Source organism: Salvelinus sp. IW2-2015, linkage group LG36, assembly GCF_002910315.2.
Source record: "Salvelinus sp. IW2-2015 linkage group LG36, ASM291031v2, whole genome shotgun sequence".
NCBI lineage: Eukaryota > Metazoa > Chordata > Actinopteri > Salmoniformes > Salmonidae > Salvelinus > Salvelinus sp. IW2-2015.
In genome coordinates, this window is record NC_036875.1 from 2,152,556 (window position 1) to 2,166,272 (window position 13,717).

Sequence of the window (13,717 nt, forward strand, 5' to 3'; positions counted from 1 at the left end):
TTTGTAACACAACCAAACTTGATGGGTCATTTCGCGGGACGTATTGACCCAAAGAAACCGATTGGAAGACAACAAGTAACGACCTCATTGTGCACCAATTATATGACCGCTGTTTCGTTGATTGACTGKATTTTAACCCAATGACCACTGATCGTCTTGAAATCTAGCTGGGTAGATAGCCAATGAGCAGAGGTAAACGGCAATATGCAATGGTTCTGTGTTGGAAGACCAACCCATGTAGTAAACTCTGGCGTAAAGACGGTCTTTCGCCACTGAAGATTCATACTSGAAGGAGCTAMGTYWTTTACGCACTGCACWATTTCGGTAACGCGCATCTTCAGYTGTTTAYATATCGAACATCATGGCGAATRAGTCAGGGAAAGCTAAATCTAAGACTAGATATACGAATGTAGACAAAATTATAGAGGAAATTGATCGTGAAAGTGAAACATATGCTTTTGGAAGACGACTCAGTTAGCGACCATGACTCAAATGGAAGCATATTTTTTGAACGGAGAGRACATTGTTTTGGACTGGTAAATTCTTCTCATGCTAATGCCGTTGTTTGAAATTAATAATATAAAATATTATTTGTGATTGTTTTTACATTTTATTTGCAATATATAAAAATGTAATGAAATGTGTAAAGTACACCTGTGGGGGTGGGGATCCACCCCACCCCCACATGAAATAGCCTATTTGAGGCAGGCCCACAACAATGGCCAAAGTGAAATGGAACAGCACTTTTCCTGTACTCTATATATCTGTTTATTATACCTGTTGATACAGGGCTCATATGTGAAACTATTCTAACTGAACATTTTCTTTCACAGTGACACTGACACCGAATGGGAGCCCCCAGTGCCAACGTGTCCATCCCCCTCTGAAGCTGGTTCATCCAGCTGGACCCCTGCTGTCTCTGGCTCCACACCTCCCGGGCCATCTAGAGGTAAACTGTTCATATTTACTCTTGCGGTGCTGTCCTGTTGCACCCTCTACAACCACTGTGATTATTAGTGTCTGACCCTGCTGGTCATCTATGAACGTTTGAAAATCTGTTCTGTTATAATCTCCACCCGGCACAGCCAGAAGAGGACTGGCCACCCCTCATAGCCTTGTTCCGCTCTAGGTTTCTTCCTAGGTTTTGGCCTTTCTAGGGAGTTTTTCCTAGCCACCGTGCTTCTACACCTGCATTGCTTGCTGTTTGGGGTTTTAGGCTGGGTTTCTGTACAGCACTTTGAGATATTAGCTGATGTACGAAGGGCTATATAAATAGATTTGATTTGATAGAGGACTGAGGGTCTTCCAAATATTGAAAGTGTGTAAATAGTTACCCATGTTATTTTGTAAATGTATATATATTTTTTCTTCATATTTTTTTTTTTTCCATTTTCTTTTTCCCCTTTTTTCCCCTCCATTTTTTTGGGGGGGGGGTGTTAGAATACCATTTTGGTATTTTGTATATAGTTATTTGTTTAAAAATGTATACCTTCACCAATTTGGCCACTTGGGTACATTTGGGCTACTTGTGTGGGACACCTGGGTGACTTCATGATAAATGTCAGGTAGCACACTCATTTTGGAAGTTATCATTCTGAAACTTTGTGTAACGGTCGTTTTCCTCCTCGTCTGAGGAGGAGCAAGGATCGGACCAAAATGCAGCGTGGTTTGAATACATACTTAATGTTTATTAAACGAAGACGGAAAAACACTTAAACAAACTACAAAACAATAAACGACGTGAACAGACCTGAACTTGAGAACATAAAACAAGAACGCACGAACAGGAAGGAACACACGAATGAATGAATGAATGAATGAATGAATGAATGAATGAATGAATGAATGAATGAATGAATGAACGAACGAACGAACGAACGAACGAACGAACGAACGAACGAACGAACCAGTCCCGTGTGGCACAAACACAATCACCCACAAACAAACAGTGAGAACAGCCTACCTTAATATGGTTCTCAATCAGAGGAAATGTAAAACACCTGCCCCTGATTGAGAACCATATCAGGCTAATTGAACATGAACCCAACATAGAAACACATAACATAGAATGCCCACTCAGCTCACGTCCTGACCAACTAAACAAGACAAAGGAAATAAGGTCAGGAACGTGACACTTTGCACAAGTACTGTTGACCTCTTGTGTTTTTCACTGAAATTGTCCCCATATTCATAACTGAATGTTTGTTTTATCTTGTTCATTTTAAAGATGATGATACAACAATTAAAAAGAAAAAACGTATGGTTTTTTCATTGTATTATCTAAACCAGATCTATTGTGTTATATTCTCCTACATTCAATTCACATTTACACAAACTTCAGAGTGTTTTCTTTCAAATGGTACCAAGAATATGCATATTCTTGCTTCTCGGCCTGAGCTAGAGGCAGTTAGATTTGGGTATGTCTTCAGGCGGAAATTGAAAGAAGGGGGGTGGGGGGTAGCTGTAAGAGTTTAAAGATAATTATATGTGTGGGGGACAGAGATGAGGTAGTCATTCATAAATCATGTTAAACACTATTATTGCACATTATGTCTTATTATGTAACTTCTTAAGCACATTTTAACTCCTAAATTGAATACATTTTAAATTCAGGCTGTAACACAAGAAAATGTGGAAAAAGTCAACAGTGTGAACACTTTCTGAAGGCACTGTAAAAGCTACTCTATTTGTGGAATGATACTCCTCACGGGCGTTAGTGTGAGTCAGATCTGTATCGAACAGTGTATGTGTGTGTGTGCGTGTGTGTGTGGAGAGTGGGCGAGCAAGAACTAGCTAACTGCCTCCCCAGCTAGCAAATTTTGTTCCTTGCATGTTGTGGGAACATACGTTTTTCGCTTCGCATTGGTTCTGGGAACGTTTTACTATTGTTCCCTGAACGTTTTCCTGGGAGGTTTTATTAACATTCTGAGAAAGGAAATTATAGCTTATTTGAAGGTAATTAAATAACATTCTGAGAACATGTTTCAATAAGACTTTTAATAACACTGCTTGTTAACTTTTTTAAACTCCAAGCTAGAGGTCTTCACGGATCCACCAGTCCCCGAATACCCGAGACCTGATCCGGGACCAGAGCGGGTCCGGATACCGAATTCTAAATAATGTCTTGTTCGGTTCTGATATGATTGTCACGGGTCTCGGGTATGTGTAATTTTAACTGACTTGTCCAGAAGGACCCATACAGATCCGAACGCAGCTGCTGTATTAGAAAGAGAGAGCGAGAGAGAGAGAGTGAGAGAGAGAGAGAGAGAGAGAGAGAAATTGAGTGGCGCATGTAGCTCGTTGCTGTTGTTGGCCAATCCTAAGTCATCAAAGTGGCAATAATAGAACCTCCATGTGGGGCAAAAGTTACGGGATATCTAATCAATGGAAGAGGGAATTAAAATGATGGAATAAAACATTTAAGGAGAAGGATAGGCTACAACTACCAAGAGCAAACAGGTAGTCTGCTACTTTATATTCTAAATTGAGTTGTTGTTTGTAACTGTGTAGGATGAGAAAGCGCATGCAGTCTCAACTAGCCTAACTAGCTGCTAACTAGTAAGCTTCTTCTAAAGAAGGCCAGATTTATTGCTTCTTTAATCAGAACAATAGTTTTCAGCTGTGCTAACATATTTGCAAAAGTTTTTTTTAATGATCAATTAGCCTTTTAAAATGATAAACTTGGATTAGCTAACACAGCGTTCCATTGGAACACAGGAGTGATGGTTGCTGATAATGGGCCTCTGTACACCTATGTAGATATTCCATTAAAAAACAGGCGTTTTCAGGTACAGTAGTCATTTATAAGATTAACAATGTCTATACTGTATTTCTGATACATTTTATGTTATTTTAATGGACCAAAAATTTGCTTTTCTTTCAAAAACAAGAACATTTTTAAGTGACCCCAAACTTTTGAACGGTAGTGTATGTATGTACTGTATGTATGGAGCATAATGTATTTACAGTTTTATTCACATGTTTTCAAGTACTGGTCACAAACAATGCATTCCGATTATTGCATAGATTGTAATGGACACCTTTGATGAGTGTAAAATACTTTTTGAAGGTTGTACTGATTATATTTACCTAATGCTAAGCTATTTGCTAGCTATGTGTGGCACCATGTTTGCTGACATCATGCAATGCATTGTGAGTGTCACGTAAACGTCTGTCAGACCAAAGATTTTATAATGAGGTGAAGGAATGGTTCACTCATCTTTCGGGTAAAAAGTGAATGACCGTAGACGACACACCCCCTTCAACATGCATACTGTAAACAGACCAAACTCATCTTGTCTCCTTTTATTATTTCTGGTTGACACGAAAAACAAACATGGCGGCGCGCACAAACTATCCATCATTGGATTACTTTCGATTTCTATAAAGTGTTTTACTCAATTATTTCGATCAATGTTGAGCTCACCCGTGATGTGATGAATGACTAGTGTAGCTTACATTTTACGGTTTGGATGATTGTGTTATGCTGTTTCTACTTCTGTGAATGTCTGAACATTGCATCCAAAAATAAACTTGTCACATTCAGGACATAACTTTGTAAGGACTGTGTTTCTGCTAAATGTTTCTGTGAAAAAACAGTGTGGCTACCTCAAATGCTGACTGTTTCGTCAATCGAAACTGGACGTTCTAAATAAGCGTTCTAATCAAACCGGTTTAAGCGTACGCTGCAGAGACCACTGTAGAATGATCACACCCGTTTGTTGGTACATGTGAAAAGGTTAAATAACATTCTTAGAATGTTCTCTGAACGTTACTAAAGATTTCTTGTGGTTTTTATGGAAAGTTTTCTTAACGTTCTCGGAACAATTTGAGAACATGACAAGAAATAGAACCATGAGGAAACCTGTAGAAAATGTTATGCTGGAGTACGTAAATTCTCATAGAAGAACGTTGTTTCTTATCGTTCTCTGAAAAATTTGAGAACATAACTTTAAATAGCACCATGAGGAAACCTGTAGGAAATGTTATGCTGGAGTATGGAAATTCCCATAGAAGGACACTGTTTCTTAACGTTCTCTGAACTATTTGTGAACATTCCCAATGTCAAACCAGTTGGAGAACATTCCTAGAACATCACCAAAATGTAAATGAAATGTGACCAACTTTTAGGAAACATTCTGTTAAAGTATTGAAATACCAAGAAAATAACCTTTTTTTTTTGTGAAGTTCCTTAAATGTGCTCAGAATGTTCCAAAGCCAAGCAACCATCATGCACCATTCCCAGAAWGTTGTGGGAAGGTTGAATGCAAGATAACAATAGGACAACAACGCTCTCACCAAGTTTGAAGAAACATATGGTTCTCAGAACATTATGTGCTAGCTGGGTTACAACTGTGAAATGTGATGTCATGAGACTGAAGTGAGAACAGTGTGCTTTCCTTATTGTTGTTCACCAGATTCACGAGACATCTGTTTAAGGGCAGGCATGGGATGTCTTCCTGTTGATAGCGACAGTTCTGCTTTTACCGTACCCTATAATCATGGGATTATTTTAACAACACAGAAGAGTGACCTTTCATGACAACTTTATATATTTCTTATAATATGTTAAGCATATCTCTGCATTTCTACATTATTCTCTTTTCATTGATACAATTTTTATCCACTCCTCCAGTTGAATGTTTAAGCCTGTGTGTTGGCCCATGTGTGTGAAGTTCTACTATAGTCATCAATGACCTGCCTCACTGTAACTGTGAAACTACATGTAGGTCTACTTATATAGAGTATCATTAACTTAACTCTGCAAAATACCGGCCACCCTTATAGTGAGAGCGACCTTTCTTTGTAGATGTATTGCTTGTTATACACTGCTCAAAAAAATAAAGGGAACACTTAAACAACACAATGTAACTCCAAGTCAATCACACTTCTGTGAAATCAAACTGTCCACTTAGGAAGCAACACTGATTGACAATAAATTTCACATGCTGTTGTGCAAATGGAATAGACAAAAGGTGGAAATTATAGGCAATTAGCAAGACACCCCCAAAAAAGGAGTGATTCTGCAGGTGGTGACCACAGACCACTTCTCAGTTCCTATGCTTCTGCTGATGTTTTGGTCACTTTTGAATGCTGGCGGTGCTCTCACTCTAGTGGTAGCATGAGACGGAGTCTACAACCCACACAAGTGGCTCAGGTAGTGCAGCTCATCCAGGATGGCACATCAATGCGAGCTGTGGCAAGAAGGTTTGCTGTGTCTGTCAGCGTAGTGTCCAGAGCATGGAGGCGCTACCAGGAGACAGGCCAGTACATCAGGAGACGTGGAGGAGGCCGTAGGAGGGCAACAACCCAGCAGCAGGACCGCTACCTCCGCCTTTGTGCAAGGAGGTGCACTGCCAGAGCCCTGCAAAATGACCTTCAGCAGGCCACAAATGTGCATGTGTCTGCTCAAACGGTCAGAAACAGACTCCATGAGGGTGGTATGAGGCCCGACGTCCACAGGTGGGGGTTGTGCTTACAGCCTACGCTGACAGACACAGCAAACCTTTTTGCCACAGCTCGCATTGATGTGCCATCTGGATGAACTGCACTACCTGAGCCACTTGTGTGGGTTGTAGACTCCGTTCATGCTACCACTAGAGTGAGAGCACCGCAGCATTCAAAAGTGACCAAAACATCAGCCGGAAGCAATAGGAACTGAGAAGTGGTCTGTGGTCACCACCTGCAGAATCACTCCTTTTTTGGGGGTGTCTTGCTAATTGCCTATAATTTCCACCTTTTGTCTATTCCATTTGCACAACAGCATGTGAAATGTATTGTCAATCAGTGTTGCTTCCTAAGTGGACAGTTTGATTTCACAGAAGTGTGATTGACTTGGAGTTACATTGTGTTGTTTAAGTGTTCCCTTTATTTTTTTGAGCAGTGTATAATGTATCGTGACATCCTGTTTCAAAATAATTAGTCTAGCATTATGTCTGGATGTTGAAAATGTGAGGATGGGTGGTATTGCTCACTGGGGTGTTGGCTGGTTATATCACTCACAGGCTGGAGGTGTGAAAGGATGTGGTGAGAAAGATGAAAGCTACATGGTTGGAAGCATGTGGATGTGTGCACATGCCTGTATCGACGTGCACACGTGTATGTGCGTACCCCCCCATTTCAGTGTTATCCAACACGATGAGGTGTGTAATTTCCTATTTCTTTGTATTTTTCACCACCCAAGGGCTCAGCTGTAGTTCTTTATCTATCTACCTCTGTGATAAGAATATAGACCTTTAGCTAGTCGTGCCATCTCTGGGTGATCACCACACACTTCAATATACCTCAATTTTCTATTAATTTATGATATTTACAGTGCATTCGGAAAGTATTCAGACCCCTTTACTTTTTCCACCTTTTGTTACGTTACAGGCTTATTTTAAAACGGATTAAGTATATCTTTTCATCAGTCTACACACAATACCCCATAATGACAAAGTGAAAACCGGTTTTAAGAAATGTCTTATTTACGTAAGTATTCAGGCCCTTTGCTATGACACTCAAAATTGAGCTCAGATGCATCCTGTTTCCATTGATCATCCTTGAGATGTTTTTACAACTTGATTGGAGTCCACCTGTGGTAAATTCAATTGATTGGACATGATTTGGAAAGGCACACACCTGTCTAAATATGGTCCCACAGTTGACAGTGCATCTCAGAGCAAAAACCAAACCATGTGTTGGGGCACAGATCTGAGGAAGGGTAGCAAAAAAAATCTGCAGCATTGAAGATCCCCAAAACACAGTGGCCTCCATCATTCTTAAATGGAAGAAGTTTGGAAGCACCAAGACTGTTCCTAGAGCTGGCCGCCCGGCCAAACCGAGCAATTGGGGGAGAAGGGCCTTGGTCAGGGAGGTGACCAAGAACCTGATGGTCACTCTGACAGAGCTCCAGAGATCCTCTGTGTAGATGGGGGAACCTTCCAGAAGGACAACCATCTATGCAGCACTCCAGCAATCAGGCCTATATTGTAGTGGCCAGATGGAAGACACTCCTCAGTAAAAGGCAGATGACAGCCGGCTTAGAGTTTGCCAAAAGGCACCTAAAGACTCAAACCATGAGAAACAAGATTCTCTGGTCTGATGAAACCAAGATTGAACTCTTTGGCCTGAATGCCAAACGTAACGTCTGGAGGAAACCTGGCACCATCCCTATTGTAAACCATGGTGATGGCAGAATCATGCTATGGGAATATTTTTCAGTGACAGGGACTGGGAGACTAGTCAGGATCGAGGGAAAAGATAAACGGAGCAAAGTACAGAGAGATCCTTGATGAAAACCTGCTCCAGAGTGCTCAGGACCTCAGACTGGGGTGAAGGTTAATCTTCCAACAGGACAAGGACCCTAAGCACACAGCCAAGACAACGCAAGAGTGGCTTAGGACAAGTCTCTGAATGTCCTTGAGTTGTCCAGCCAGAGCCCGGATTTGAACCCGATCTAACATCTCTGGAGAGACCTGAAAATAGCTGTGCAGCGATGCACCCCATCCAACCTGACAGAGCTTGAGAGGATCTGCAGAGAAGAATGGGAGAAACTCCCCAAATACAGGTGTGCGAGGCTTGTAACGTCATACCCAAGAAGACTCGAGGCTGTAATCGCTGCCAAAGGTGCTTCAACAAAGTACTGAGTAAAGGGTCTGAATACTTATGTAAATGTAATATTTCTGGGGGGTTTTTTGTAATAAATGTGGGATTTTTTTTTTTTTATGTGTTTTTGTTTTGTCATTATGTGGTATTGTGTGTAGATTGATGTGGAAAAAATGAACAATTCAATACATTTTAGAATAAGGTTGTAAGATAAACAAAATGTGGAAAAAGTAAAGGGGTCTGAATACTTTCTGAATGCACTGTAACTACAATTTGGGACAGTCTTTTACTGTATTTACATATATAATAAGAAATATTTGTGCTGCCAAATGACAAACAATGTTTGTCACCAGCATGTTTCCCCCTGGTCGTTGTTGTAAATGAGAACGTGTCCACAATCAACTTACCTAATAAATGAAAAGTAAATACCAAACACAAACAGTGTTACATATTACTAATAATATGTGCAATCTGTTTATTAGTGTTGCCTGCATATGATGGCAAAAGAGTTGGATATGAAGCATGACGCACTTCCCTTTTTTACAGGAACGTGCACTCATAACCAGTTTCCTGACCCGTTAAAGTACCAATGCATCCAGCCCCAACCGCCCCTCTCTGACTCGTGTCTGTGTATTGTCAAAGGTAAGTACTGCTCGGTCTCTTTGCTTTACATTTCATACAGAGATACTTCAATTTGGACTGTTAATGTTAAAATGTCATTCTAAAATGTATAATTGTTCTTTGTTGCAATATGGGATAACATTGTCTCAGACAATAGGGATAATATTCAGATATATTCTATTATACATTTTAAGTATAGAATCAAGGCACTCATTCAGATGGGCACCTGTGCTATTTACTTTTGGCAAAGCTTGTGCTTTGGTTATGTAGTTTGTATTGGGTTAGAGTACCACTTCACTTGCACGTGGAGGGGAATTCATTGTGCAAGAGCCAATGCACTGTTGGAATATCGTACACTTTTGGAATTTCACATTTCGTACTGCACTGGAAATTTGTTCAAGAGTATATAGAAAGCGCCAGCAGAGGAAACGCATGAGAAGTTTTGGCTCGTCTAATGTGACACAAGAAGCCTCCGAAACAGTCACATTTGGTGTGTGGTTATTTATCCCATCACAATGTGTGGGTGAAAGGTATGCTAGTGTTGTAGAGGATCACTCCAGAGTCAAAAAGTATATCAATTGTCACCACAACAATTGCCAAATATCACACTCAGTGCAAAAATTATAGATTTAATAGACAATATTTTTTATTACAACATCTATAACACATGATCTAGTTCATATTTGCACAGGACTAGTATTACTAGATACTTATAATTATTACCCCAGCATGTCTGTTTATAACTGCCCCCATGTAATACTTTTTTCATTCAGAATTTACCGTTATGATACAGAAGCCTGGAGGCTGTTCTAGGCGTGATGATATTTCAACTTGACGAGGGGATAGCCTATTATTGGCTTTCAGTTCAGAAAAAAGTCTATATAACAATGGACTTCAATGAAGAAGCATAAACTGTACGCAGTCATTTAACCTCAAACTCTGGCGCCCACTGGTGGCATTTTCTAAAGGTACATTTCAGTTTCAAAACTATAAGTCCTACACATGCTTAGTACTGTTAGAAAGGTAAGAACTGGGGGATTCTGACAAGGGAAACAATGTGACTACTACAGAGCCTGAGCTACAACCCTTGAAATGTACAGTTGTAGTTTTTTGTTCGGGAATAAGAGATTTCAAATTCCAGGTTCGAAATAAAATATGTCACCAATTACTGTTCGAAAAGGATAAGACAAAGATTCTGATCTTTGACCTAATGATGGCGCTCTAAACATGCACACATTCTCATAGGAACACAGCCATTTTAAAAGCACAGGGCTTGTGCAATGTGTTTTCTTCTTACAGGAATGATATACATAGGAAGGAAGCTGCCATCTCTATCTATCTATTGATGTACAGTAAATATAACCCCTGTCTGTTTCCCAGTTAGTTCACTAGATAGCAGTAGGTGATCACATGACGTCTCTTGGCCACTTGAAACCATTTGGATCTGGTCTGGTTAGTGAGTCACTGTGCCAAAATGGCTAAATGGATTTTCAAACCTGACATCTTAAAACGACCTTATCAACCAGGGCTTTCAAGTTATGGAGTAGAACTAATTAAAATATGACACAGGCAGGTGAGGAAACTTCAAACGTATTTTCCCATTCACTTTTCCTATTGTAAATGTTGAGCTAGATCAACTGCACATGTGGAGGAGTCACACAGGGTAATGTGGACGGAGAAGGAAATGCATTGCTTTACAATGACCACCAGGGTGTGCCATTTCCATGCATACTAAATGTTTGCACTTCTGGTGACTTGACCTACATTTCCTACTCTATGAATATGACCATAGCGCATTACTTATGGTCTTTATGGGGGGGGGGGGGGGGGTATTCTTATTGCAATGCTAGCAGTATGATTTGAGTTGTGACAAGCTACATCACATTACACTTTAGCTTGATGTATTTAGCTAGTTACTGTATCATTCCCCTTTCATCTGTGGTATCATACCTAGCCTGGCTCGCTAGCATTATAAAATAATGTTGTATAACAAAAAGTATCTACCAAACTCGCCGGACCTGGTATCTTGTCCAAAACAAACACTCAGAATTTAACTGGTTTTAATTCATTGGCACGATAGTCTGCCAAATCTTGTTTTAAACGGTTTCAGATCCCAGGTGACACTACAGACAGGACCATGCTACCTTTTTACATGAATCTAAATGTCTGCCTGATCATAGGTTGTCTGTGTGAAGTCATTGTCACCATGGCATGGAGTTCCAACAGCACCAAGCTGGACAACACCACCTTGTCCCTGTTCCAGAACGTGACAGCCAGTACAGCAATCTCCATCATCTATATTGTGGTCACCATCATCAACCTGGTAGGAAACAGCCTCTCCATGTGGCTCCTCCTCTTCCATACCTCTCCCAAAACTCCCTCCATCATCTTCATGATCAACCTGACCCTGACTGACCTGACCTTGGGCCTCGTCCTGCCCTTCCAGATCATGTATCAGTTGCAGGGGTATAATTGGAGCCTGGGCCCGGACATGTGCAGGTATTCTTGTTTATTCTTTTGACTATCATTTATTTATCCTGATCAGTCCCATTGAGTTAGATGCGTCTTTTACAAGCCCTGGACAAGAGCCAACAACTTTCTTTCATCACAGATTAATAATGATTCATTATATTCTGATTTTCCACAGGCTCTTGACCCTGGTGTTCTTTGCCAACATGTACTGCTCAATTCTAACTATGACCGCCATCAGCGGAGACCGCTACCTGGGCATCTGCCGGCCCATGCTCTTCTGTGAGACCAGGGAAAGGAAGTCATTCGCTGTGATTGTCTGCTTAGCCATGTGGACAGTCGTCCTATTGGTCCTGTACCCACTCACTATAACCGACCTGACGTTCCACGTTCCAGAACTCAGGATTACCACCTGCTTCGACGTTCTAAAAAGGGACATGCTTCCATCCATGGTGGCCTGGGCTGCCTTCCTCCTTGCACTGTTTGTCATCCTCTTCTTCATCCCGTTCTGCATCACTGTTTTCTGCTACATCAGCATCATCCGCAAGCTGGCCCGAGACTCCAAGACCAAACAGAAGGATAAGGCTATAGGTCTCGCCGTCACTGTCCTAACGGTCTTTACGCTCTGCTTCACTCCCAACAACATCCTCCTACTGGCTCACACCATCCGGAGGCTCTTCTATGGGGAGTCCTTGTACATGGCCTACAAGCTGACTCTCTCCCTCAGTTGCTTCAACAGCTGCCTGGACCCCTTCATCTACTACTTTGCCTGTAGGGAGTTCCGGAAGAAGTTGAGGCAGATGCTAAGGCTGAGAACACTGAGCAGTCTGGACACGGGGAAGACAGACCTGCACAGAGAGAGCCTGTACTCCGCCCAGTATGTATCTGATGGACAGGGTGGAGAGAACAGCAGAGTGTCTGTTAAACAACACTGTTAAAAAACAGAGAGAGGGCCTTCCGAGTGGCGCAGCGGTCCAAGGCACTGCATCGCAGAGGCGTCATTACAGACCGGGGTTCGATCGGAGGCTGTGTCACAGCCTACAGTGACCGGGGGACCCATGAGGCGGCGCACAATTGGCCAAGCGTCGTCCAGGTTAGGGGAGGGTTTGGCCGGCCGGGATGTCTTTGTCCCATTACACTCTAGCGACTCCTTGTGGCGGGCCAGGGGCATGCACGTTCCTCCGACAAATTGGTGCAGATGGCTTCCGGGTTAAGCAAGCAGTGTGTCAAGAAACAGTGTGGCTTTGCAGGGTTGTGTTTCGGAGTACGAATGGGTCTCGACCTTCGCCTTTCCCGAGTCCGCATGGGAGTTGCAGCGATGGGACAAGACTGTAACTACAAATTGGGGAGAAAAGGGGGTAAAAATTACAACAACAGAAACTGAGAGAGATGTCATTTTGTAATATCCCCTGTTTAGATAATTTCACAGGAATGTTTTTGTGTATATAGACCCAGTAACAAACCAGGCTAGATGGTGCTTCAAAAAGTTAGTAAAATAGGGTTATTTATTTTTGTGAAGGACTGTTGCAACTTGCATAAAGATATGAATGGGATGTGTGTGGCTAAGTGAAAGCTGGGCCCCTTTTACCACAAATGTGATCTCTGCCTCCCGCCAATTTGGGCGGATTCATTGTTTCATTGTGTGAATTGTTAAACCTACCCACTGGGGTAATTTGAACGAAATTACATTTAACCAGTGTGGAATAGAATTTGAATTGATTCTCTGCCCAGTGGGTACCTTTGTTCAATGTTTATCCATTCCCCACTAATTATATCACCAGTAATTAATTTAATGTTAATCTCCGTCATCTAGAATGTTAGGGTTTGTTTAAATCACGAAATTCTATTAATTCATGAAATCAATATTAATTTACCATTCTCATTCTCAGAGAGTTTGATGTAATTGTCCCCAATGTGGAACATTGGAACACTTCATAAATAAATATATTTAAAAAATTATAATAATTGCACTTGTCTTTTCCTACTAGCACTGACTTAGCTGATAAACATCTCATTGAGGAATTTCCTTTTTACTCTGACT

At 41.3% G+C, this 13,717-nt stretch overlaps 1 protein-coding gene across 2 annotated transcripts; it reads left to right on the plus strand.

Annotated features, from left to right (window-relative positions):
- The first annotated feature begins 9,182 nt into the window (after nucleotides 1–9,182).
- LOC111959420 (P2Y purinoceptor 8-like) lies at nucleotides 9,183–13,274 on the plus strand. Of its 2 annotated transcripts, XM_023980946.3 has the most exons (3): nucleotides 9,183–9,228; nucleotides 11,388–11,706; nucleotides 11,855–13,274. In XM_023980946.3, the coding sequence occupies exons 2-3, from the start codon at nucleotides 11,414–11,416 to the stop codon at nucleotides 12,612–12,614; spliced, it is 1,053 nt and encodes a 350-aa protein (XP_023836714.1). In that variant the 5' UTR covers nucleotides 9,183–9,228; nucleotides 11,388–11,413; the 3' UTR covers nucleotides 12,615–13,274. The 2 variants fall into 2 exon arrangements, with proteins under 2 accessions (XP_023836714.1, XP_023836713.1); XM_023980945.3 differs by lacking the exon at nucleotides 9,183–9,228 and having other exon boundaries at nucleotides 11,264–11,706.
- Nucleotides 13,275–13,717: the final 443 nt, after the last annotated feature.